This window comes from Scatophagus argus, chromosome 16 (assembly GCF_020382885.2).
Source record: "Scatophagus argus isolate fScaArg1 chromosome 16, fScaArg1.pri, whole genome shotgun sequence".
NCBI classification, from domain to species: Eukaryota; Metazoa; Chordata; class Actinopteri; family Scatophagidae; genus Scatophagus; species Scatophagus argus.
The window spans coordinates 4,009,506-4,036,684 of record NC_058508.1 but is presented as its reverse complement, the minus strand read 5'-3'; the positions used below and the strand labels follow the sequence as shown (position 1 = coordinate 4,036,684).

Genomic DNA, 27,179 nt, shown 5'->3' with positions numbered 1-27,179 from the left:
CATATTAGGCAATGACTTAATGGAAATATAGCTGCTTGAAGGCAGGTGGCAGGTTGGAAGTCTGTTCTCAGACAGGATTGTCCCTGAAATGAGGTTATGTTTACCTTGCAAGTCATGAAAAGAACAAATCTACACTCGTTTGACTATGTCAACTAAGATGTCATGCATGGTCCAGCATGAGACAACACAGTTTTCACTGACTCCATTTGGCAATAGAACGCCTCTATGGTGACTAAGAGATCTGTTGTTATCTCAGCCATGGTACTTCCCAAAAAGTCAAAGAAACAAGAATGTATGATGTGACGTATTACTTGTTACAAATACGTGGTCGCTTAGCGGAGTACATATGTATCCATATTTCAGTGCTCTAGTGAGAATTTATACATGCAGGATTGTTTCTAACTTTATTCAGTTGTTACTGAATTGATTCATATTCTTTGTGATAAAGGAACTGGTTACCCAGTGTTTTAAATGGGTTATGGACAACAACAGAGCTCGAAAGCACAGAGGGATGATGCCAGGCTTTAAAAACACAAACAATACTTACTACTGGCATCAATTTACCTTTTTTTGTTTTGTCTACACATGGGAAATCCCACAAAACACCTTGTTAATGTTACATCTCATTAACCCTCCATGTTTTGTTAAAGTCTGATTTAATCACATTAAACTGCCACACAGACACTGACTGGGCAGTCTTACATCATTACATCGCCATAACCACTAAAATACCAAACAAGCCTCCTAAAATGTATCCACTCCACACTACCATTTTGGAAAAATTTCAGTTTGATTGAGAACCATTACAGAATAAGGAACAGTTTTCCCTTCTGGCTCGTGATCTGTTTGTCTTAGTATAAAGAGAGTGGAGAACTCTTTCTATGCCAGAAAAAGAAAAAAAATATTTATTTAATCTAAATGGGATTACTAACTTGACTTGTAAATTACTTTACTGTTGGTTTTAAAACAGCAGGTGGGGAAAAACATGACCTGAGCTAACAATGTTTGCACATGAAGTGTTGGATATAAGTAAGTTGGATGTGTGTGAGTACTTACTATCCATCTTCCTTACATTTCTGTCTGGAATACTGTTATGACACTTAGACTCGTCTGAGATTTTCAGAGATTTTTCAGAAATATGGAGAAGCATATGGGCTGCGGTAAGCCAAAGAAAAAAACTTTTACTGTCAAACTGTCACTACAATTTCTGTTTCTTTCTTTTATTATTGACTACAATTTGACATAGAATAATTTAGTTTTATATTCACAGGTTTAAACAGACACCTGTTGATTAATTGATCAATGCTTCTTTATGCTTTTGTCTTTTACTCTGTCATCCCTTGTAGCACCAATAACTGCAAATCAATCATTCATGCATGGTTTGGCCCCTAAGAATTGTGGCATTGACATTTTAAATAATGGAAGGACAATCAGCGATTTCATAGACAACAAAATAAAAGAGCTTGGCTCAAAGGTGAGTATCAGAGACATCATGACACTTAAGTTAACTATAAATGTAGCATTGTGTGAAAGCATTGTGAAATGGTTGAGATTCTTGACATTTTTTTCATTTAGGACAGTGAAGAGCCATTCTTTGTAGCAAACCTCGATAGTCTGCTTCAGAGGCACCTCAGGTGGATCAATAACTTACCTCGAGTCAAGCCTTTCTATGCAGTCAAATGCAACAACATGCCAGCATTTTTGAGGATGCTGAGTGCTTTGGGAACAGGCTTTGACTGTGCCAGCAAGGTACTGTGAAGTATATTTTTCTTAACAAGAGTTGTTATGGAGAAATCTGGTTTCCTTGTCATATTTTTCCTAGTTTGCTCATTGGAAACACGTTCTGGTCCCACAGAGTGAGATTCAGCTGGCCCTGTCCCTCGGCGTGACACCTGATAAAATCATTTACGCACATACAACCAAACCGCTGTCACACATCAAATATGCCTGCACTCACGGAGTAAATATGATGACTTTTGACAGTGAGGACGAACTTCTAAAAATTTCTCGTTGTCACGCCAAAGCCAAGTAAGTGAAGCACTGCTGATCATTTTGTTTCTATGTTCGGTGTAAATCGTTCTTTCAGTGTTGACTCATTTAAGTCTTTTGAATCACGTTTTAGACTGGTGCTCCGCATTGCAGTGGATGATTCAAAATCCATAGTAAGACTCAGCTCAAAGTTTGGAGCCAGACTGGAGACAGTTGATAAGCTACTGGAACGTGCTGGAGAGCTGGCCTTAGAAGTCATTGGGGTCAGCTTTCATGTAGGAAGCGGGTGCATCGGAAGTTTGGCATTCAAGCAGGCCATAGCAGATGCCCGACATGTCTTTGACAAAGCGGTAAGTACTGACATAGCACTAAAGCCTTACAATAATGCAGTACATTAACATTTTTGAATGTGTAACCATTGATAAAGTTTGTTGTGATGATTTACAATTAGGGACAGTGCCATAATTAATAATTAGCATCATCAGTACTAGAAATATGTTAATTTGTGACATGTGTCAGCATGTTGCGACAAAGTACGGCTGTGTTCCTGTTATTTCTGCACCACTGCTGTTGGTATGCACCTAACAGAATAGTATTAAAGCTCATGTTTTGATTTATTTATTTATTTATGTTTGTACTGGTTGACACCGTGGTGCCAGTTCCTAATAAGACATTCTTTATACATTTCAGAAGTTGTAAATAATTAAGATCCGAGATGTTCGGCCTCAGGTATTTGTCATATCCATATGTGAGCCTACCTCAATCATTTGTTCCAGTTCAAAGCACTCTGCTGGGTTGTTTAATGTAATCAAGCTGTGCCACTAGTAGCAAAGGTTGTGAGTTCAAGACCCAGCTAATGCAGAATGAACATCTCATATTTAGGAGGAGATCTTTGCTTGTAACAAGGCTTTGAAGTTGAGCGTTTCATATTTTAGATAATTCGGTTCTGAGGCATTTTTCTTCAGGTAGTACTTTAATCCTGTCTGTCTGCTTTTAGAAGAACAAAATGCTTGAAATATCTGGGTCCTTTAGGACAAACACTTGACTGCATACTTTATAAAGGCTGCCTTGTTAGTAAGTGATCCTGATTTCTTTCAGGATTTGCTGGGCTTCCAGATGAGTCTCTTGGACATTGGTGGAGGGTTCCCTGGGAGAGACAACTTTGAAACTAAATTTGAGGAGGTAAAATAAGAAAATCTACATTTTTAGTGCTTGTTCATTGTTGTCATGCACCTCAGCAATCTAATGACACAAATATTTTATTGTTATGTGTCCTGCTTTACCGTAAGGACCATTTGAGTTATTAAAGAATCTTTAATTATCGCCTCAATTATCGCGTTAATGCATTGACTTGCCCGGCCCTAATGTGTTAACACGTTAATGCAGTCCCAGCTCTACTTTTAACTTATTGTATTTTGCCCTCCTAGTTTGCAGAAGTCATTAATGGAGCACTCGATGAACATTTCCCACCTGACAGTGGGGTGCAGGTTATTGCAGAACCAGGCCGATACTACGTGGAATCCGCGTTCACACTGGCAGCCAACGTCATTGCCAAAAAAGTCGTCAAGAAAGATAAGGATGAACATAGCGGTAATGTATAGATATGTCTTTTGAAACCAGATGAAAGTTTTCTCTCCAGTATCACACATGTATCACACAAACTAGATGGCATAGGTGTACGTTAACTACAGTCAGCGTTTTGAATTTGTTCATTTTCCAAAACATTTGCATAGTTCATATGATCTCATTGCAATTTTAATGTATTTTTTTGGCATGTATTTCTTCCAGATGGTGAGGGCAGCCCTGACACAGTGATGATGTACTACCTTAATGATGGAGTGTATGGTTCCCTAAGCTGCCTAATCAATGATCCTACCCACACTGAGGTTGAACCCTACCTTCACAGAGTAAATATCAACTCTGTCACTACACACAAACAAGAGTTCATTCAATGTCAAAGTGTTTTTTTTTTATGTCCATTGCCAGCAGTTTTAAATTCTTGCTATTCACAGATTGATGACTGAATTGTTTAAGTCAGGTAAAGATCTTTGTTACAGTTAGAGAAAGATCATGATAATGATTAACAGAAAGGCAAACATACAACATCCACAGGCTTGCTGTCCATCTAAGGACGTCTCTGTTTCCTGCACTGGCACTTCATATTAGCACTCAACATGAATCTTAAGCTGTGGAATTGTTCAATACGGATGTAATTGCTTGGCATACTGGGCTCTAAAGCACAAATCCCAACCTGATACCATCTCTATGTTCAGAAATGTTTGTTATAAATAAAATGTAGTTCATCTGTAGGCCATCACTTACCCTTTGTGCTGGTAAAATCGTAAAACAGGATTTTAAAACAACAGACTGTGGGGGAATATGAGAACCAGAGTGATGTGTATTTTATATCTCAATGTTTGTGCTTTACACAGGCTGTAGAGAGCAGTGAACAGAGATACCGGTCTATCATCTGGGGTCCAACCTGCCACAGCGGGGACAAAGTAACAGACAACTACTGGATCCCTGAGCTGCAAATGGGGGACTGGCTTCTCTTCGACAATATGGGTGCTTACTCTGTTAGTTTCTGCACAGACTTCAACGGATTTGGAAGAGCACACATTTACCCTGTTGTGACAGCTGAGACATGGCACACCTTAAACCTGTCTCACACCTACGATATGATCGTTTCATAATATGGAAATGCTTTTGTGTGACTTGGAAAAGGGCATAATACTGAACAATCATAAGCATTTAACATTTTTCATTGGTTGATCAGTTTCTATTGACAGGTCTATTGGGAATATTTTCACATGTAAATTAATTTATCTGCACATGCAGTCCACTGTGGGACATTTTCCTCCCAAATGAAACTGGGACACGTTAAGTCTGTTTTAGTCATACAGTATGTAGTATGATCAGAGAGTTTGGATAATCACGATCTGCTGCAACATTGTTGCCATCAATATATTTGTTATGAAACAATCTTTTAACTCCTCATAGAGATTACCGGTTACATCTATGCAAAATTTGTTTGTATTTTTTTGTGAAATTATGGATCACACCTGCCCTGTGTACCAGAGTACCCTCAGGCTGTGGGATGAATGAACTGTAATGAATTCTGAGCAGTTGCAGTGTTCAAACAACCTTGTTTTTGTATTGCTAGTCTGAGAAGACAGGAGACATCACGGCTTTAAATAATCTAAATGTCTATTACACCTTAGCACTGCACAGCATTAGTGTCTATTACAACTACTGTCATAAAATAGATCAAGAGTTTAGTTATTATTTAAAAAATTAACATCTTGTAAAGCTGATCTGTTTGTGTGTGAAAAACATTTCATCAGGAAAAAGCAGCACAGAGGCTTATTCTGAATATTGAATGAAGATTTAAGATTCAGATTTAATAAAACAATCTTAACTTCTGTAAATGTTTCTTCCTGGGCTTGTAAAGTAAACATTCTTTGACCATGGTGAATCCTAAAATATATATATACACAATTATGTGTGTTTCTGAAAATAATAAAAGCAGATCTCCTCCGTGTGTGTGTATACTGTCCATCACCATTGAGGAAGCCATATGTTTGTATGTTAGTTAGAGGATCTCAAAAGTAGTTTTTGTTGCAGATTCAGACTACTTAGAACTACTAATTCATTATGAAATGAAGGCTTCACTACACTTGAATGAAAAATAGCAAAACAGAATAAAGATACAGATATTAAGGTAAAGACAACAGAATAAAATGCAAGTCAATCTTTCTGTCTCCACAGAAACAAAAAGACTATTTCTTACTTACTTACTTATTTCTCACTTGAATTGATAATAACAAAGCCTCCCATTATCTGGAGATTTTTGCACAGAATAAGGAAAGTGGAATTTTTTTCCCTCACTTTCACTGGAAGTGCATTACACAGGAATCTCTTAATGTATCAACAGGAGAAACGACAACAGAAAGAAAAACCCATTTAACTGCAACTAACTATTCTTTTAAACTCCTGTCCTATAGGTCAAAGGTCATATTTGACCCATCTTATTATATTATATATTACTATGATTTAGTTGGGAGAAACTTTGAGAGAGGAATAATATTACCAAACCTTCTGAAAATACAATATGGGAATCAGCTGTGTTACTGGAAAAGCGTACCTTGCATATCATACAAATTACATACACATAAAGCCTGGAGGGGAAAAAAAACATTCATTTCAAGATGTTTCCAACTCTGACTTTGAACCAGTTGTGTAGAATAGCCCACACACACACACATGCACGCACACACACACACACACACACACACACACACACACACACACACACACACACACACAACTGTAAGCCACAGCATGAAAGCTCATACCCTCTGTCTCTTTCTCTGACAGTCTATAATTACAGCTATAAATTGCTGACTGTTGGACTAAATACCAGAGAAGCATCCCAGACACACACACACACTGAAAATAAAACCGACCAAACACAAAACACACTGGGGAGACTGTGCGTGTATGCACGCACATACGTGCATCTGTGTGTGGTCAGTCAATGACAGGGTGTGTGAGTCGCTTTTAGAAGAAGAAAAATAAAATGGAAAGATCAGATACAGAGAGCAAAGATTTTTCCATTCCTGCTTCGTTAACTACTAGAACTCCTGATTCCTTCCGTCAGTTCCTCTTTCCCTTATTCCTTCCTTCCTTCATTCTGTACTTCCTCTCTGATCTCCATTCTGTCCTCATCATCTTTTCTTCCTTCTGTCCATTCTGTCTGTCTGTCTTCCTTCATTTTTTCTTTACATGTCTGTCTTGCTTTCTTTGTAATGTTCTATTATATCTATGTGTCTTTGTTGAATTCTATTGTATTTATGTTTCTTTTGAAACAGATTTTTACTGTGGTAAGTATTAAATTTAGACAGGATTTGAACCTACAGTCTGCTTCCAAAAGGCGGACCGACAAGCTTAGCCATTGTGAAGACACGACTCAGAACTGACTTTCCTTTTTATGCGCACAACTTTGTGCAACACTATGAATGCCTTTAAGGAAAACTGTGCGCCATTATCCCCATATTTAAATGATTATCATGTCCTGCTCTGTGACTCTGTGACTCTCGGTGCCCTCCCTTCCAATTCAGCTTTTCTCAGCAGCTCTAAACACTTTGGTTTTCAGAGTTGGTTGCACAACCTTGTTTGTTTCAGGCATACCCGCCTTGATCCTATTTTGCTGGTTTTGAGCTCTCGAGATAGACGAGTGGAAAGAGCACTGCAAAGGAACACGGAGAGAGAACTTGGAGACAGAACTTGGAGACATAAGAATAAATCTTGACAATGTGTGGTTTTGGAAGAAAAAAAATAATAAACACATGTGGTTATAACTAAAACCAAATATATATACATACAGCCTTAGTGCTGATCTTGGAGAGAATGAAGAAAAGATGAGTCAAGGTGGTCTGGATAGCTTAAGCCAGCTAGTGCATTTGTGTATCGCTAGCAAAAGTATGATCTGCTTAGCTTCCTAGCCACAGTAGTTTAAGAAAGCCTAATCACTAAGTCACCAAGCTTTTAGCATCATAGATATCATGAGGATGCATGAGATGACCCTCTGGTGGCTTTGAAGCTAAAAGCTAAACAAATGCTCAGACATCTACAATAGAAAAGACACTCAGTTTGTCTCCAGTTTCTGACAAATTTTTTTGATACTGTGTTTTGATTGGTTGATGGACCTGTCAGGATAGCCCAGAAGTACAAAATGGGAGAGGTAATGTATTTGTGTTTAACTTAATCACTGTTATTTAATGTCCTCTGCTGGTGCTTGAACTTCTCCACAAACACTGAAAGGACAAAAAGTTAGTCTGAAGATGAACTTAATGTTTGTGACTCATGTACCTATCTGGCTAACTAACAGTAAGTAAACTCATACCTAACAGAGCTCCTTGCCCTGTCTATTACTATTTGTTCAATAAAATATTGTACAACATCTGAACAAAATGCCACGGGGAGTAAACACCCTGGTACAGAGAAAACAAAATGATCTTGTGAGTGACTAATATAAGCCTGTCTGGCTAGCATGTAAGATGTAGCTCATAAGCTACGCGAGTTTGCTGAATAGAAAGACTGTAAGAAGCCTCTACCTTGAAGCATGGCTAATTCAGGAATCCTAATCAATTCTGGTGTTTCCGTAGTATTACAGAAGTGTCCTGCAGTCTGAAATAAAGGCCACCATCGTTATGAACAACGACAGACAGAAACTTGAACGCAAGGAGAGACTGAACAAGGTAGAAGGCACACAGTGTTTAAGTGACTCCAATGGCTTTGCCTTCTGTTCTCAGAGATGCTACCTCAGTCTTTTTCCAGGCCGTCTGTGCTGTTTATAAGTTGTTAAAGCAAATTTATCTTTGCCTTGACAGTTTGGAATTTGGGGTTAATTTTTACACTAAATATCCTTAAAGTCGCACACAACTGATTTTACACATACTATGGAGTTCAGCGTGCTCGTCACAAAGAGCACTTAGCCTGAAACAAACAGGTGTATCATTGCCTCTCTGGTTTGAAAAAACAGTGACGGTGATGTCATTGGGGTTTAGACAAACAAATGAAGCCCATTTGTCAGTGTTCAATGAGCTGTTACATTAAGCAGCCCTGTAACACTCATACAAACGAAGTGAGTTTTGACCCTGGTAGAAACCTGCCTGAACATCAGACAGAGAAAGAATCCTTCACCCTCACCTTCGTCCTCGCTTCTTCCTCTTCCTCCTACAGAACGATCCACCCATTCCTGACGCAGCTCTGAGCTCTGTTCGTGCGACAGACAACAGCAGACGTAAAACAACAAGCGCTGTAGGAGGGAGGACGCATGGCTGACGACGCCCGCCGCCACGACATCTCCGACGCAACAGCAGCCATCCGCTGATCTCCACGGTCGGATGGAGGACCGATCGTGTCGACACCACTTGGACCTGGAGCGGGCGCATGCTTTCAAAATAGCCGCCGTGCAGTCCATGGCTAGCCGGGAGTGGGGGTTCTGATTGGTTCACAGCGGTTCCATGTAGAAGGCGGAGTCAACAAATCAAAGGGTTGCTACTGCCCAAAAAAGTGACAGTTGTTGTGATGAGTGAGAGCAGGATTCTTTAACACAGCAGTCAGTGTGGTTTGTTGAATTGTTGTGCTGTTTGTCCTCTCCATGAAGCCTTCTTGCTGAAAATTTTAATGCACATGATGACATCACTACTCGGACCTCTTCTTTTTGGTCCTGGGCTCCTCCTTCTCCAGAGTACACAAAGAAGAGAGGGAGAAAAGATGAAGGAGGTAGGATTGACAAGATAAGGGAAGGAAGAGACTCTCCAGAAAAAGAGAAATAACTAGAGGCACGCCAGCTCCTGAATTACTGCACTTATTAAGCAGGAGAGTTAAACATATCAGTACTGTAGTAATGGCCAAACATCTCATATATTCAGTAAAGGTATGTGGTTACTTTCAGAGTTGAAACACGCTTTTAAACTTGACCGCAACTCACAGCAGATCTAGATGGTGTAATCCACTGGCTATTGTCCTTTTTAGCCAAAAGATGCAATCCTCTTGATTCACAGGTAGAGCCTCCTTGAAACCATGCAAAGAGACAAAACAAAAACTAAAGCATAAAGGTTGAAAGTGTAAATCTCCGTCCAGATGATGTCCTCTTTGGTCAGAAGCACACTATGTAAAGTTTCCAAGTGTTAGGAGAGTTTTTCTTTCAACAGCGGAGCCTCCATATCTGGTCTGAAAGACGACCTCCCTCGTCTGACTGCACCGCAAATCAAACCCCTCCTCCAACCCAAAAACACACTCACTCACACACACACACACACGAGAGAAAGGAAAGGACTGCAGGAGGAGCTGAACGGGAAGAGTAATCTGTTACATGTTGAGAAGCTCGAGGAAAGATTAGAAAGACAACTCGCGCTTGTTTTTCTGTGTTTTTCTTCTATGAGAAGAGGGAGAAAAAAACTGCAGGAAGACGTGAAAGAAGGCTGGAAAGAAAGAAATGCTGCAATTAAAGTCAGACTACATCTCCGAGATCAGACGAGCGTCTGACCACAAATCACAGTGAAGATGGAAGATTGTAATCCACTTTAGTCCAGAAAATGTGACAAATGTGAAAAAAAAAGTATTATAAAGTCAGAGTTGAATTAAATATCAGCTAAATTATGTTTACCTGATGTTTCTAAAAAATCAAAATCTGTTATGTTGATCAAATGAAAAAACCTTTCAATGACAAAAGGAGAAAGATGTCCTCTTTTTGTAATGGCAATGTCAAAACAATATGACAATGTGAACCAGCAGAGCCTTACAGTGAACGTTAACTCATTGTTTAGCTGTCTAGCCTGCTACTTGTTTCAGCTCATTCTCACTGCTTTCATAGGGTTATTTCCAGACACAAAGCACCCACTGAACACTACCTGCTCACATCCAAACAGCAGGCAGTCACAGTAGGTGACCAGCTGGAGACCACAGTGGAGCATGCAGCAGCTAAAGAGCCAGATGTTTCTCTCAGGAGTTAATCAAGACCAAAAACAGAGCTAAAAGAGAGTAATTCTGAGGAATTCTGGGCTGAAATTCTCCAGGTAGCTAGGAAAACGTCTCCATCCGCTAATGTTGCTCTGTAATGTCTGGATGTGTAAATAAGCAATTGTTTACTAACCCATTTGCCATATCAAGTTAAAAGGTGATGATGGGTCAAAGTTGTGACTCCAAAGTTGAAATCCAGGTATTTCAGATGTAAGTGTTTTATTTAAACACACTTTACCAAACTGCATGAGCTCCATTAGTCAAAAGCTGACACGACAGCCACTAAAGTCTACGAAGTTAGATAACCTTCAGCAGGAGTTGAACTGGAGGTAACTGTAGAACAAGTACATTTAGTTTTAGTTTATGGCAGCTTCTACATTCCTCACACACTATGTTGGCTTGACTACTACGACTACCTAATTGGCCCACACAGAGTCCTGACCTCAACCCCATCCAACACCTTTGGGATGAACTGTGAGCCAGGTCTTTTGGTCCAACATCAGTGTCTGACCTCACTGTTGCTCTGCTGCATGACTGAACAAAAATTCCCACGGAAAAACTCCAATATCTTACCTTCCCAGAAGAGTGGAAGCTGTTGTAGCTGCAAAGCTGTGTGTAATGGTCAGGTACCCCATCACTTTTATCTGTATAGTGTATTACCAAACCAGAGTGGAGCTGCTGAGCAAAAATGTTTTAACTTTGCAACCAAAGTGCAGTTTTCACCTCTGTTTTGTTGTTACTGCAAAATTAAAAGGTTGTCTTCACATACATGATACATTTCTATCGCAGCAAAATGGATGCTAAAAAGTCAGAATCAGGTCTTAACTAAATTTGGACAAAATACGTCTACTGGCTTTTACCTGTCTAGATCAGAAATGACAGGAGTCAGAAGCAGGATGACAAGAGAAGGAAGGAAAGAACAGTGAGAAGAGGTAAGGGAGTGAAGAGAAATAAACTGAAATCAGAGCTTGTGTGTGTATGCGGGCATGGTTTACTGACTTTAAGACGTTTCCCTGGATCATTATGTTTCTGTTTTGACAGAGAGCAAACGGTAGAGAGACACAGAAAGAGAGTCAGAGAGAAACTCCACATGGTAATGTTTAGACGAAGTCTGTCAAATCAGCCCTGAGGAGGAACAGCAGGAGAGGAGAGGAGTGGAGAGGAGAGGGAGGCTGGCACGGGGTTGGGTTACATTTCCGTGTTTTCTCTCTCACTGAGGCACAGAGGGACGATCAAATGCAGGGTCAAAGGTCAACCCCCTCCATCCCCACCGCTGCCAGACACAATGTAACAGGTCACAGCTGCGTGTGTGTGTGTGTGTGAGAGAGAGAGAGAGAGAGAAAGAGAGAGAGAGACAGAAAAGGAGAATGAAAGAAGTAAAGAAAAACAAAACTACTCTAGCAGAGGTTATGGTTTCTCCTTGATTCTTTCTTTACTTTCAACCAGTGCCTACACTCCATGGTGGTGGTGGCGGTGCTGGTGGTTTGGGGGCAGACAGCAATGCAATGCCAGGAGATGGCATTTTAAAAGTTAGTCTGCATACTACAAAGCTAGTGTTACTCTGAACATGGCTTTACGAAGTTGGCTGTCCCGTGAATATCCGAATGTGGAACAACACACAGTCACACAATATGGTGTGAAGCAGCCATGTTTGTTGTTCTAATGTTAGCCTTGTAGCTGCTGGCAGGAGACTGCCATCTGTTTGTCTCTCTGTGTGATGAGTGTGTGTTTTGTTTGTGCTGTGTGAATGCGTGGTCCTGTATTTGGCTTAAGATGACAGACTGTCATTATACCATATGTTAGTGCACCGCTCGTCTCTTCAGACAGATAGACAGATAGACCTACCAGTTCTTTTGGTCAGACGAAGGTTGAGGAGGGGAGAAGAGGGAAGCGAACGAGTGAACCCCTCTATCATCCTGACCTCTGAGCCCTCCATCTCTCTGCTCCTGCCACCTGTTCACGGAGAGAAACGGAATCAGAGAGTTTCCAGATTGAGAGAAGACAATACATGATATCATGGAGTCCACCGGGCAAATGTCAGAACAATGTCTGCAATATGTTTTCTCTGTAAAATAAACATATATGATGTTTCTGACATGACTGTATTTATACAATCAAACAAGAGGAAATCCGTAATGAACATAACACAAGAAGATGGAGCCCAGAAGACATGTAGTAACACAAAGAGGTACTGACCGCTCTTGCGGCTTTTGCCTCCCAGCAACATCTTCAGGCTGTTTCGGAACATGACTGCGCACTTCCTACCAACAGCCACTGTGGAGAGAGAAAGAGAGAGAGAGAGAGAGAGAGAGAGTGAGAGAGAGAGAGAGAAAGAGAGAGAGAGAGAGCTATTAGAATTTCCTTTCCAGCTGACTGCAAACATCCAATCATCCAATCATATTCAGGTGTGGATGCAGGTGTACAGAGCTGCCATCACAACCTGACATGTCTGAGTCTCAGTATTTGAGGGTAAGTGAGTTATCAGCATGCACTGCTGTCTACCATAAATTGGTGATGCACAAGTTAGAACATTTCAAATGTGTGCTCGTGTCAGCAATAATCAATTCAAACGATTCATTCACTCATATAACGCTGCAGGCCTTAAGCATTTAAAACTAAAACTTGCTTGGGGGGGGGTTGAAGAGTACATCAGCACAAAGTTAAACTGGTGACCTTCAACCTGCAGATCTAGGTACAGAGGGTCCACAGTAGAGGAAGTTACTGCAGATTATTTGCTTTTAATTCAATCAGCACCTTTATTCAACTTTGTCGGTATAAACTCATCCAAATAACTCTTTACTGAATGATGTACAATCCTGAGAACAAAATGCCAACAGACTTCAGTACAAAGAAAATACAAAGAACCAATAGAAAACTATTGACTGACTAGCGTTATCATGTTGTCATGTTGTTGGCTGGCGTGTGAGCCGTTAGTTTGGCAGAGGAATAAACATGGATCGGACAGTTTTCGCAACTGTCGTCCTGCATCATCAGCACATCATCAGCACCCACACGGGGAAACCAAACTCACTCTAATGGCTCTAGTATATTTATGTTCTTTGGTGTCAGGGTACCAGTGTTCCAAATGGTTTGATTAAACACACACATGGCTCATACATATGATCGAATTTTACAATCAGCAGGATTTATTAGTAGTTTGTCCTTTGATATCATGCTAAAATCACATACAGTACATACTAATACAAATCCTCAGGTTGCTCGCTTGCTCTCACAGCACCTTTTCAAGCAGTCTGTGTTCAGCTGTTTGGTCCACACCAAGGTTTGAGTGACAGCTCAAACAAATCACATGAACCAGAAAAACGGACTCGTGTTTGTGTTGACCGAACCGAACAGATATAAAAGGACACTTTCACCCATGCAGGCTGTTAATGTGTATATATATGATTGTTCTGCACGTAAATATCTGACTCTGCAGAATATCTCATTTGTTCCACTGGCAGTGGAGTTATTACACACACACACAAACCTCTCTTCCTCTACTACAGTGTGACTTTTGAACACACACACCCAACTTGCTGGCTGGTGATGTTGTTGCTAGGCAACCATTCACCGTTGCTAAGCGATGCATTAATGAGAATGCGTATTAGAATATGACCCTGTTGGCCTTGTGGTGTGCCTCTGTGTGTGTGTGTGTGTGTGTGCTGTTCAAAGACTACAGGACATCACCTGTGGGTCACTACAACAACAGCTGACCAAAAGGTGACCTTGGGGACAGAGTGTCTGCCCATGTGTCTCCTACAGGAAAGGCCAATCTTCAGCTGAGCAACAGAGACACTCAGGAGAGGTATTGAAGACCTGTCAGTTTGATTTAAACCCCGAATTAAATCTGGTTCAGCCCTGTTGATTCTGTCATAAAACCATTTTAGTCAGGCAGCTCATCCAACACACACAGAGACATACACTGATGCAGTGGGCGATTTTATGAAGTGTCTGTCTGTAACTGATCTATACTGCTCTAAGTACATCTCAGTTATAAAAAAAAGTGGATTTTAATTTCAGTGTGAAGGAAAACTTATTTTCTGTTTGAGTATGTACAGACCAGTGAACAGATGTCACGCAGCATAATGTTAAAAATCTCACCAATGCATTCTGTTGTCCAATTAACATTTTGAAATCACTTTTTAACACGTGTGATGCTGAACTTGGCATTCTTGGCATATAACTACAATCTTTTTACAGAAGGCTTTTTTGGACAAAAAGGCTCAGCGAGAGAACATTGGGATATGTCTGTATATGTTCACAGATGAAGAATAATGTACATTAACTATGTCCTTGACTAATAGAATTAGGACTTCAGAAGGATGCAGAGGACTCAATTTAAGCCTTGCTTAAAAAGTGTACTTGTGATGCATACATTTGAATAAGTAACTTCTTTACTAGAAAGCCAAAGACTAAATTTAAGATGATTATATCTATCTGTCATAAGAAAAATCTAATCTAGATTATAATTTAAGGAGACTTAAGGGGATTCTCATTTACAGTTGAATTTCCTTGTGAAAAATACGTTACTAGAACAGAGAGCATATTTCTGCTAAGGCCAATAGCCAATTTTACCAGTAGGGAGGGTGGAAGGTGTGGGTGTGTTTACTTCTCCTTTAGAGTGTAAGTGCCACGATCAATCAAACATAAACCAACAAACCAGACCAAGCATGACCTCCTTGGCAGAGGTAATAACATTTCCTGCTCAGTGTTTACATGAGAGATATGTGCCTTCTTCACAATCCAGTTTCTGAATCTTCCGTTCAATTTTATTTTAATGTCAAATATGCAAATATTCCTTCAACTGACTGAAGTTAATAATAAGGGAAAATTCGGTAAAGACCAAATTCGTAAAACAAAATAACAACAGAGATGAGCTGAAAACCAAATCCCAAACTTCATCTCCGCCTCTCTCTCAAAGTAAGCCAAGTAATCATTGGCAGTGTCACCCATCAGAGCAGAAAATTAGTATGAACGCACACAAAGTGCTGAGAGAAATGCTGAGAATGTTTGTGTCAGTGTGACTGTGAGGATGAGAGTGAGCTAAGTGCGTCTGTGTGTGTGGGTACTGAGAGAATGTGTCACATCCAGTGCACACGTTTTTAAGCAGCAACAGTGACCGCTGACCTCTGTCTCCCTCTGCTGACCACCAGTGGTTACAGCAGCTTCAGTATGTGCAGGGCAGCTGCACCACACACCCAGCGGCTCCCCCGACGGGATCCATCACCACGATAATTCCATGACATTTCAGTTCAGATTTATTCAACTCCTGCTTTGCTAATAATGATACTTGTAATGTGATGTGGTTTTTCTCTGTATGATTCTAACATTATCAAGTTATTTCTGCACTGAGGTGAAGAAATTATCAGTATCTGGCTTTCATTTATCTACAGTTTTTGGTACAGGATTAGCCTACAACGTCCGTATGATATTACAATAATAATGAATAACAATAATGATAATAATAATAACATTAACTTTTTTAAGTTGTATAATAGTCAGTGTGAATTTGTTGTGGACAAGATTTTGACCATTGACTGTACATAAAAACAAGACACGATAGTTCCCCAAAAGTCAAGCCAAAAGATCTTGATCGCCCCCTGGTGGCTGGCTGCAGTGCAGGGCTTAAACTCTTCCTCCTCCATGTTAGCAGATGAGACACGTAGCAAACTAAAAATTCAAAGCAGACATCAAATAAATTTTTCCCAAAGATGGTCTCTGTCATTTTAGGTAGTTACTGTCTAGCTACATACTCAGTCAGACTGATCTTAAGCCCTGGATCTGCTAACTCTTTAACTTTAATTCCAGGTCTTTATATTATTCCAAATTTTATCAGACATCTTATTACTGTACAACTGGAGTTGAGAGCACACCTGTGCACAGTATACTGGTTGTAAGTCATGTTTAAGCAGCCACCTGGTTGTCCATGTCCTTTTGTTGGATTTATAAAGCTATGGTGAAGCATGTTTTGTTTTGTAAATCATTGTGGGACTGTGCACAAGCTCCATTTCCATCCCCACAGGTAAAACACCATCAATCATCTGTTTGCCTCTTGTTACTTCTGCCTTCTCCAGCACTCATTAGTCAAAGGCGGAACAACAAAGGAGAAGCGCAGTTTTACAGACTTTGTCCAATCAGTCAGGTTCTCCAACAGTGTGAGAACAGCTGTCATTACGGTAGCTATTTACGGCGGCCATAAATTTATTACATTTAACTGTAAACCATCATCACGATTCTAAATTATCAGTGGAAGGACCCTGACTAATGACGAATTGGTAGTACTTGCATTGTAAAAGACTATACAAACTGCTTCACAATTCAGGGTAAAAAAAACCCAGAGATAATTAACATGAGTATCCTGTACTGCCTAGTTTTCCAATAGAACTGTATCTAAACTCTAGCGTGAGATGCAGAGCAAGTAAGAAGTGACTCCACAAGGACAAACCCCACCATGCTGAGGAGCTTGCTGTGTGCATGCGTGTGTGTGTGTAGAGGAGGGGAACGGATAATCAACACAGTGTGTCATGACTAACGGGTTAGATAAGACACCGCTCATAGCAAACGAACAATTCATGTGTGTTTAAAGGAGTTCCTGAAGAAATTCATAAACTACACACAAAACTCATTCAACAGAACAAACATTCAGTCTTGGAATAACCTGTCTCAGCAGCAGCTATCTGTGCAAATAAAACCACAACAATATGCACGGCTAGTCTAGGGATAAGCTCAACAAGCTTCCCAGAAAAGCTTCTACTCGCAGCAGTTAGATGTGATCTTTTTCTTTAGAAACACACAGCAGTGGCTAGCTCAGTCTTGCATGTGTGTGTAATGTGTGTCAGTGTGCTAATCCTTGATGGCAAGCAAGCGGTAATGATGGGATTGAGTCGAAAAACTAAGGCTGCATCCAGACACACACACATGCACACGCATGACCAAACAGCAGCACAATATGACATAAATGTAAATCCGCTGAAGACAAATTAGACAGCAGCAAGACAACTAGAGCAAGACTCCTTTGTGTCTGGCTGAGAGAGACAAACAGGAAAAAACAGCAATAAAATAAAAAGTAAATCATATATAACTGTATAACTGCCCTTTTCAATACAATTTTTCACTGTCTATTTCTAGGGCTGCATGGTGGTGCAGTGGTTAATGCTGTCGCCCCACAGCAAGAGGTTTCCAGGTTCAAATCCAGATATGGGCCCTTCTGGGTGGAGTTTGCATGTTCTCCCTGTGCCTGCGTGGGTTTTCTCCAGGTACTCCAGCTTTATCCCGCAAACATGCATGTTAGGTTAATTGGCTACTCCATATTGTCCCTTGGTGTGAGTGTGTGCGTGTCCTCGTGTGCCAGCCCTGCAACTGACTGGGGGTGTACCTTGCCTCTCACCCGTAGTCAGCTGGGACAGGCTCGAGCACCCCCCCCCCCCCCCCTGATGGATGTGGTATAATAAATGGATGGATGGATGTTTACTTGTAGATTATTTTTTCAAAAGTAATTGTTTTTGGTCACTTGGAGGCCACAGAATAAGTGATAAACACAGCACACACATATAGTTGTATAAAGCTTTTATGGCTAAGACATTACCAAATATTTGCCTATTTACACAGACTGGAGACATGAAGCAATACTTGCATTAATCTGAAATTGTGTTTTTGTCCACCTGACAAACACAAGTACAACATTCACTCTCCTTTTGGTGCTTTTGTGGCCCCAGGCAACATCTGAAACTTTACTTGTTAAATGTTCCACTTCTTCACCAGCTGGGTGCTCTGCTGTCTGGTGTCAGTAGGCAGGTAGCATATAGTATGTTTTCCAGGGAGTTTTGACTGAAAACAGCTGCCTTTGCTACATTTGAAAAAGGACATTGATGAGAGTGGTGGGAGTGAACCAAAGCAGGTGCTGAAAGACACTAAAACTATCTTTCTAGCTGGGAAAAGCCGGACAATGATTCTCTGTGGGTAAATCACTACAAGCGAGTTATTTCATACCAATTCATCCATTCTAATTATATAAACATTAATTAATGTACCTTGAAAAAAAATAGAAGTCATAAAAACTGGTTAATGCTGCAGTACTGTACTCAGTACAGTACTGAGAATTTACCACAGTTTTGCTATTTTGTTATTCTGGGCTTGGCCCCTTACTTCCAGTGAAGGGAAATCTTAATGCTTCAGCATACCAAGACATTTTGGACAATGCTATGCTTCCAACTTTGTGGCAACAGTTTGGGGAAGGTCCTTTTCTATTCCAGCATGACTGTGCCCCAGTACACAAAGCAAAGTCCATAACTTGACTGGCGCACACAGTCCTGACCACAACACCATTTAACACCTTCAGGATGAACTGGAATGGAGATTGCGAGCAACCAGTGCCTGACCTCACCATTGTTCTACTGCATGATTGGGCAAAAATTCCCACACAAACACTCCAAAATCCTGTAGAAAGCCTTCCCAGAAGAGTGGAAGCTGTCATAGCTGCAAGGCTGTCTGTGTATTTAGAACGCGATATCATTAAAGTCCCTGTAAGTGCAATGGTCAGGTGGCTCAATACTTTTGTCTATATAGTGTTTATGTGTGAGCGGCTCTTATCTGCAATACAGGGCAACAGATTGGTGTGAACTTTATTATTTGCTGCTGAAGTCAACACATTCTTTCACTACCACCCCAAACACAGGAAACATTTGAAATTTAACAGAGATGTGGGAAATGAATGAAACTCATCTGAGTCACTTGTGGCAGTCTGCAGCCAGTAAATGTGACTCAGCACTGACGTGGTGAGAAGCTCATTCATGTGTGTGAAGGAGAGAGATGTCATGTCTCTTTCTCTCTCACTCACTCACTCACACACACACACACACCATCTGTTGTCAGTTACTGCGCCATCTGACCTCCTCTAACTTTTTCTCTTAAACAGACAAACACAACACAGAAAGGTTTTGTCCAAATTTAACAGTAACATAAAAGACACAGCAGTAAGTCCGGCTAATTCGTGCTTCCGCTGCTTTGCTTCATGCTGCTGTTTACCACAGCTACCTTCTGCGACTTCTAAATATTCACTATTCTTTTTACATTCGCTAACGGACCTCATTTTGTTTCCGCATCAACGCACACATAGACAGCACAGATGGACAACTCAATTACCTCCCAGCACTGTTTTTTAATTTAATCATCGGATATACATATGATTAGGCTGCGAATCTCATTATATACAAAACTGTCTGAGTTGAAATGTATTTTAGTAATTCAGTTACATAAAATACCTAAAAACTGTGTGTGCCCCACAGAAAAAAAAATATTGAAAATTGTGTTTTGACCATTCCAGTAACTTAAACTAAAACTAAAGAAACGTTAAGAAGTTTTTGCTAAATTCAAGAAATATGTATTGTCATGAAATCTGGGTGGAAAGCAGGCACCGCCAGCAGTTAAAGCAAAAGGATGAAATATGGTTGTGTTTATGTTGTAGGCATTCATCTGATATTTGACAAACAGGATGCTGAAAAAATAAAATAATCATGCTCAGATTTTTTATCAATGCTGACAGAGAATGAAAAAAACTTTCAATAAGTTTCTACAAAGGATTGCAGTATATACTGCTAAATTATCAGGAAAGAGACATTGTGAGACTACTAACTACTAAATGTTCCCCAACATAACATTCAGCTGCAGTAAAGGCATTTTACTCACAACCTATTTTCTTTCCTTCAAGTGGAACGTGATTCAATTTTAAACTTCCTTGTCTCCTCAATTTTGTTTATGAATTATGTTGACATATACAGTATCAAATACATTACTGATGTTGGATGAAAAGGCCTGGCTCACAATCTCTGGTCCAGATCATCCCAAAGGTGTTGGATGGGGTTGAGGTCAGGGCTCTGTGTGGGCCAGTCAAGTTCTTCCACACCAAACTCATCCAGCCATGTCTTTATGGACTTTGCTTTGTGCACTGGGCCACAGTCACGCTGGAATAGAAAAGGGTCTTTCCCAAACTGCTGCCACAAAGCGCACAAACATAGCATTGTCCAAGATGTCTTGATAAGCTGAGGCATTAAGATTTTCCTTCACTGGAAGTGAGAGGTCCAGCCCAACCCCTGAAAAACATCCCCAGTCCGAATACTTTTCTCTGTATAGTGTAAGTACAGAAGATGTTCATAATGTATGAACAGATCAGAGAGAGAGAATAAAAATTTCCATTCTGTATTTTAACTGACTGGCAATCAATCTTGGAGACAGATTAGATTTTCTCATATCCTATTCCCCAACAAATATGAAATATGATAATGAAATATTATCAATACATTATAAACAGAGGTGACTTTGGCCTGACTGATAGTTGATGACTATCGTTCCAAAACCAATATTTGCTGTCAGGTACATATTTGGTATTTTATCAGAAAAACTAAATAGGCAATAAATAAGTACCAAAGTGAGCACAAAATTAAAAAAATCAAATATGTTGACTTCACTTCGGTTCATCAACATGTTAACAGAACAGAAATTATTTAATCATTTATTTTTGAAAATGTAAGAAACCACTAACTGAAGTAAAAATAAATGAAGAGGTTTGATTTACCAGGACAGTCACTGGAGCCTGCCAGTGAGAAGCTGCCACGAGATGATTTTAATTGAGCATTAAAAAAAAAAAAAAAAAGTTTACAGCATTAAGGAGGTGAGCATATCAGTTGGCCCTTTGTTTATCTACAGGAACTTTTTTGACACACACACACACACCCCTTTCCTCTATGTGGGCAAACTGAGGGGAGACCTGAGCGATTACAGGAAGTTAGGAAAGGCTTCTCTGGGGAAGAGAGATAAGAGTCACAGCATGTGTGTGTGGGTGTGTGTGCAGACTCATGCACATATATGTGTATGTGTCTGCATGGGTTCAGCTGAGCATAAGGCCACCTGCACTCAGCTATTGCTAACAACAAACACACATAAAAAGGCAACCCAGCCTAGTCAAACAAACCAGCCCTGTACTGTATGTGTGCTTTTGGTTTAGTGTGTGTCGGTACGTGTCTGGATAAGTTGTGTGAATGATAATGGCCATTTCCTCTGCTCATAGTAAGCAGCGACTCTTTGTGTGGTTTGCAATGAGGGGAAATCCCTCTGAGGCGTTGGGGAAGAGGGGCCGGTCAGTCAGGGCAAACCCCTTTGGCTTACAGGAGAAGCTGGCTGGACAGTGTGCTCTGCTAAGAGATTATATCTGTGAGCAGGTAGGATGGGTTGAAGAATTTGAATTAAATTTGCATGACACGCAACAATATTTTGGATTCAACAAGACAAAGTCTACAGTCATGCTGTACTCGGGAACGGTACTGCTTTGAGCGAAATGGCTGATTCAAATGTGATTTGTTTTGCAGTAAATCAGTCATATTGAAAGACAAACTGAAATAATGACCTGATGATGGCGATAAAGGAAAAGAGGAGGGGTTGGCTAAGTCATAAGAATTCATCCTGAAGGAGCCATGAATATCTGTACCAAAGTTCATGACAATAGTTCTCTCCATTTTCATATCTTCATATCTTTGCTAGTCTTGACAAGTCAATCTGTTCTCGTCCTTGGCTTTCAGTAAAAATTTGTAATAATTTTTTGATAAAGCCAAAACAAAGATAGAGAAGTTCATTTGTAACGTAATGCTTCACGTTCAATGCTTCAAGTTCATAGATCTGTTATAATTGTATTTTATTGTATTTTTGTTATTTATCTAGATTTAAAAGAGAATTCATTAATAGCCACATAAAATACAGTAAATAGGAGGGTCAGTCAATGAGTGGGAGAAGTAAGTAAGACCTGAACACCTAACTGCAAGGAAACTGACAAAGACTTGCACATGCATCAATAGTGGTGAAAATGTATAGGAGATTTGCATGTGGGCAGAGCAGCCTTTGCGAAATGTTCCACCGAAATGTACAAAAACTGGTAGGCATTAAGTAGATCTTGGTGCCTGTCACAACCAGATCTGAGTAGACAGTAGGTGCAGCCTTCCAAACGAGCCACAGCTTAACCAAAGTTGAGTGGGCTCCAGTGTGTGGCGCTACAATGGCGCTACACCTCTGATTTTCCTAACAATGGCAGTGTAACAGAAAGGCAAGACGTGCTGTGTTGAAGTTCAAAGTTCAAATGTGGTGCATTTTATCGAGATAAAGGTTTTAGCACTAATTTTTATTCGTCTTATTTCATTTAAGCTTTACATCTAGTTCTCCTTTTAGAATTGTTTGGGTTTTTTTTTATTGCCTCAGACATATTATTTAGTGAATGCTATTGAATCATATTTGAATGAACATTTTGCTTAAGAGTCAACTCCATCTAACATGAGAATTCATTTGTGTCTAGAAAACCAGACACCCATTCACTCCCGTTGAATAATAACAGTTGAAGCGCTCTCATCACTCTACTGGTCTTTTTGAACACCAACAATTTGCACTTTTTTTTTTTTTTAGAAATTGCGACTGTCAGAGTGGTTTTTAATTTTTCTAACAAACTATCTTGCAGCAGTTTGCAGTGCATGATTATTATGTTACCAGCCAACGGTTTAGTTTGACTAACTCAAATAAATATTGATGCAGCTGCCACAATCTAAAAAGGGAAAAGCAAGCTCTGGCTCATACCCTTGGAGCTTTTGCACCTTTTAGGCTTCAAGAGGGCGGGGTGCACTCACAGGAAGCATTGGTATTGGACGGAAGTAAATCGATCTATGCTTTATCAAGGCATCGGTATCGTCTGCACTGTCATAAATTTTGGACAGCCTGCTAACAGTCAGCTGTTGTATGCTGGTCTGTGCGTGGGCCCGTCCTCTGTAGTTTTCACTGTGTCCGGCACTGTTGAGAATATGAGTCCCACAGCTTCCTCCGCTCCTTTTCATTTTTTTTTTGTGGAAACATTTTTTACTATCATTTTCACACTGACCCAGTCAGCAGTGGACCGCTCGTACCGAAAAGCTTGAGGAAAAGAAAAAAAAGATAAAGATAAAATCCCCTGAAAACAGAGAAGAATCCGAATCGCTTGTTGATATGCATGTAGCGCTCTGAAGCTAGAGGGGAGGGGCAGAGGGGATTCAGTGCCACAGCTCCCAGTGAAAACACCACTCAAGTCTCTGCATCTGAAGTGGCTGGTGGACGACAGTCGGGATAAAATAATCTGGGTTAGATTAACAGGATAATGTTATTAACTTCAGTTTCTAGATCTGAGTTCATCCCAACATCTAATTTGTTAATTAACCAAAGTACTGAGGGGAACAAAAACAACCATAATGAATTATGTGTAGTATTTGTTGCTGTAGGAAACCTTACTTAAACTTACTTATTAACATTCAGTTTTTGTTGTTACTCCATCAGTTAATGTGTGTTGACACAGTTGAACTGGGCATGTGTTTTGTTGCGGTGGTGCCACAGTGGAATATATAGTCTATGAAAAAGTGTCTCTCGTATTTTGTCACCCTGACAACTTCACACAATACATCACACAAAAGGACCCTGCTTGATGTAATGATGATTATTAAACACATCATTATAAAACATTATAGGTGGGTGTTGTTCTACATAATAAAATCTTTTTTTTTTTTAACACTTTAACCTTTTTAAGTATGAAATGGTCTCTACAGGAGGGGTTTTTGTCCAGGTGAGTTTGGGTTTGAGTCAAAAGTCCAAGGCCATTTTATATTCCTGGGTCATCACTGGGCACTGCTGGCTCTACTCAGCTCTTACCAGCAGCCATTTAGCTGATTTACAATAAGTAATCAGGAAGACAGTCAGAGAGAATTGTCTGAGTGGTCACTTTATGTTATGTAAATAAAAGATGACCAGCAGAAGCTCTGAGATGGAGGCCCTTTCATATCTAACAAAAAAAATGTTGTTTTTTTTCCAGTTTTGCCTGCCTTTATCACTGTCACTGCCACACTGGGAGTATTGTAGGTGTGTTACACTACTGCATGGCAGCTGGACTCGTCAGAACTGCAAACTGCTGAAGGCTAGTCTCCAAATCTATTGGCACATGCGACTCAGAGATAGGTACATCACCCTCTGCGAATTGAAGAGCTCCAGAGATCATAAAGGACAGCAGTCGGGTGGTACGCACTCTATTCTCACTCTCACCATATGGAAAATGATACCAGAGCATTAAATCCTGCACTGCCCATTTTCCAGACAGCTTTATCCCACAGGAAGTCAGAACTGTGCTAACACAGACTCTGCACACTAACACTGTGGATCATTTTCTGTTAGTTATTTCACTATTTTATGACCAACACTCTATCACTTGTTTTTAGTGCATTGGGCTCAAGATGGAAGGGATTCAACCAGGTTTTAAAAAATTGTTTTGAGGAACATATTTTGTTTTGGTAAGTGACACAACGTGTCAGGATTGATGCTGAATCTGTGAATAGCGTTAAAAAGTAGTAAAAAGAAAAAGAATTGTTTTTACAAAACAAGTTTTGTATTCCTTTAATTAGCAGCTGTGATTCTGTGTGATCTAATTAAACTAATGACTGACCTGGTGTGTGTGTGTGTGTGTGTGTGTGTGTGTTGGGGGGTGGGGGGTGGGTTAATCAGAGCAGTGTTAAACCCAGACTACGAACTACAGGGTTAGGCAGATTAACATGGGATTACACCCATCTGCACTGCCACTGTCTAGGAAAAGAAGCCAGAGAGAGGCTGGGAGGAGAGGAAACATGACAAAGAAACAGCTTGGTCAGATGGATAGATGGACAGATAGATAAGCATAACTGCCATTGGGGAACACATCATCATTATAGTTTGATGCTGATTTTCTGAAGTCTCTCAGAATGTCACCATAGTCCAAATAAGAGAAGATCTAAACTGATAAAAATGTTAATACAGTCATGTGAGTAACCTTCAATTGCTACCATGTGCTCACAGCTATGACATTAACAAGTAGCAGAGGATGAATGTCAGACTTTTTTACTCCATCACGAGTCCCGTCTCACTTGTGACATTCAGGCTGCCCTACCTTACGGAGGTGCATGCAGCCTGAAGGGGACATGTCCATCCAGACACTAGCTATGATTTTCTGTTAATATTTGATTGATTGATACAGTTAACATTCTCCTGAAAAGATGCTAGAATTGAGCATTGGTCGAACCATAAACAGTAAAGAGCCAATGCAAATACAATAGACTATTAACATTATACACATCAGGTGTTGATAAAGGACTGACAATGATTTAGGCTTAACGCATACAGGGGTTAGAATTTTTTGTTTTAGTAACATACAGATAGATTAGATAGACGGTGTGTTCACACACTCAGAGGCAGCAGAATAATATAGATTAATATTGGAAGTAGGATTGTGGGAGATAATCCCGTCACTTCCACACAAAGGATTTCTGTTTCCTGCCAAAACAACTGTTAACCACCAGCTGGCTCACACAGAAGTCCAGTCCAACACAAGCAACCACAACAGAAAATGTGAGCAAAATGTGGGAGAAAACGGGAAAAAGTGAAATCCTTTGCGCACAAACACATACATACACACAGTTCCTAGTGAGGGGTTGTCTATTCCAGCCTACCAGGCTCCATTTCCTTTTGTTACTTTCTACTGTTTTTTACCACTCTTCCCAATACAGCCACGGCTTTGTGACGATGTTTGGCTCACAATCAAAGGTGAAATGAACAAAATCTCAGTCAGATTAGTCAGAGTCAGAGTACCATCAACACAAAATTACGGATCATTTTAAAGTTGTTATGTTTTATACTGACACCACAATACCTCTGCAGTAACTCAGAGCTGCTGTCAGAGTCTCAAAGTCATTGCAGACCAGGGACAAGTAATGATTGTGAAACAGCAACTCTAAAAAATGATTTAGAATATACATTTTCTTCAAATAATCACTGTGGAACATTTTTATTTTTAGCATTAATACTATTGTATGCTACTGATTTCTTTGATGTTATGGGCTGTGCTAGTAGGAGATGTGAGCCTCCACACAAATACACACACATACCATCTTTACTACAGTATCTGTCGCTCCTTCCCTCGCGCGCACACGTACACACACACACACACACACACACACGCGAACACAAATGAACGGGAATTAAAATAAACCTACCTTGAGTGTGTATTTCCCCTCAAATCACCGGTGATGAGAATAACGTCAGACCGGCAGATAATGGCTCGGTCACGGTCGGGTTAATATCGAGCCCTCGGTGTGTACTCCTCCGTAATTCCCGGGTAGAAACCAGCGGAGTCGTGTGTGAGGCGGATTCCCTTTCTTCCCAATTCCCCATTCATTACCGGGTATTAGTATTTCTTTATCAATAGACAGAGGGAGACATTTTGACCATTTTCCTCTTCCCTCCGGTGGGCTCGAGCTTACGTCTCCGGTAGCACGAGTCTCCTGCGGTCGACGGGAGGTGATGAATTATTTACGAAGGGGCGTGGCCAATAAGCTCAGTGTGCTTCTGCGTGCGTGTTTGTGTGCTACAGACAACAACAGAGGCTATGACTACAGTTCAGCCAGCAGCTGTCATCATGTCACATGCAGGAGGACATCTAGTGGTTAACAGACAACTTACATCTACAAATAACTGTAATCACAGGGGATCAGAGTACAAGTGCTGTTTCGTGTCGGAAAAACAAACGCAAATGTAAAAAAAAAAAAGAAAGAAAGAAAGAAAAGAACTTGTATTGTCAGTGTAATTAT

At 40.3% G+C, this 27,179-nt stretch overlaps 2 protein-coding genes across 4 annotated transcripts in view; one reads left to right on the top strand and one right to left on the bottom strand.

Annotated features, from left to right (window-relative positions):
- Nucleotides 1-26,933, bottom strand: part of tanc2a (tetratricopeptide repeat, ankyrin repeat and coiled-coil containing 2a) — a 49,993-nt gene extending 23,060 nt beyond the window's left edge. Inside the window, exons 1-3 of one of the 2 annotated variants that reach the window (XM_046416596.1) lie at nt 26,586-26,933; nt 12,715-12,792; nt 12,364-12,471 (exon numbers count right to left, since the gene is read on the bottom strand). In XM_046416596.1, coding sequence (XP_046272552.1) covers nt 12,364-12,471; nt 12,715-12,766 — 160 coding nt within the window. In that variant the 5' untranslated portion in view covers nt 12,767-12,792; nt 26,586-26,933. Of the gene's footprint in view, nt 1-8,700; nt 9,235-9,487; nt 10,680-12,363; nt 12,472-12,714; nt 12,793-26,585 lie in introns of those variants that run through there. The other variant, XM_046416595.1, reaches the window with a different exon arrangement.
- Nucleotides 910-5,480, top strand: LOC124074001 (ornithine decarboxylase-like). 2 transcript variants are annotated; one of them, XM_046416602.1, is made up of 9 exons: nt 910-1,160; nt 1,347-1,474; nt 1,576-1,749; nt 1,856-2,028; nt 2,123-2,339; nt 3,088-3,171; nt 3,417-3,579; nt 3,778-3,896; nt 4,422-5,480. In XM_046416602.1, the coding sequence occupies exons 1-9, from the start codon at nt 1,139-1,141 to the stop codon at nt 4,680-4,682; spliced, it is 1,341 nt and encodes a 446-aa protein (XP_046272558.1). In that variant the 5' UTR covers nt 910-1,138; the 3' UTR covers nt 4,683-5,480. The 2 variants fall into 2 exon arrangements, with proteins under 2 accessions (XP_046272558.1, XP_046272557.1); XM_046416601.1 differs by lacking the exon at nt 910-1,160 and having other exon boundaries at nt 1,279-1,474.
- Nucleotides 26,934-27,179: the final 246 nt, after the last annotated feature.

Excerpts from the sequence above, each read along its gene's own strand:
- LOC124074001 (XM_046416601.1), top strand. The coding sequence starts at position 1,313 with ATGCTTTTGTCTTTTACTCTGTCATCCCTTGTAGCACCAATAACTGCA. Across the intron at positions 1,750-1,855 it reads GCTTTGACTGTGCCAGCAAG|AGTGAGATTCAGCTGGCCCT; the intron begins GTACTGTGAAGT and ends CTGGTCCCACAG. Across the intron at positions 2,340-3,087 it reads GACATGTCTTTGACAAAGCG|GATTTGCTGGGCTTCCAGAT; the intron begins GTAAGTACTGAC and ends GATTTCTTTCAG.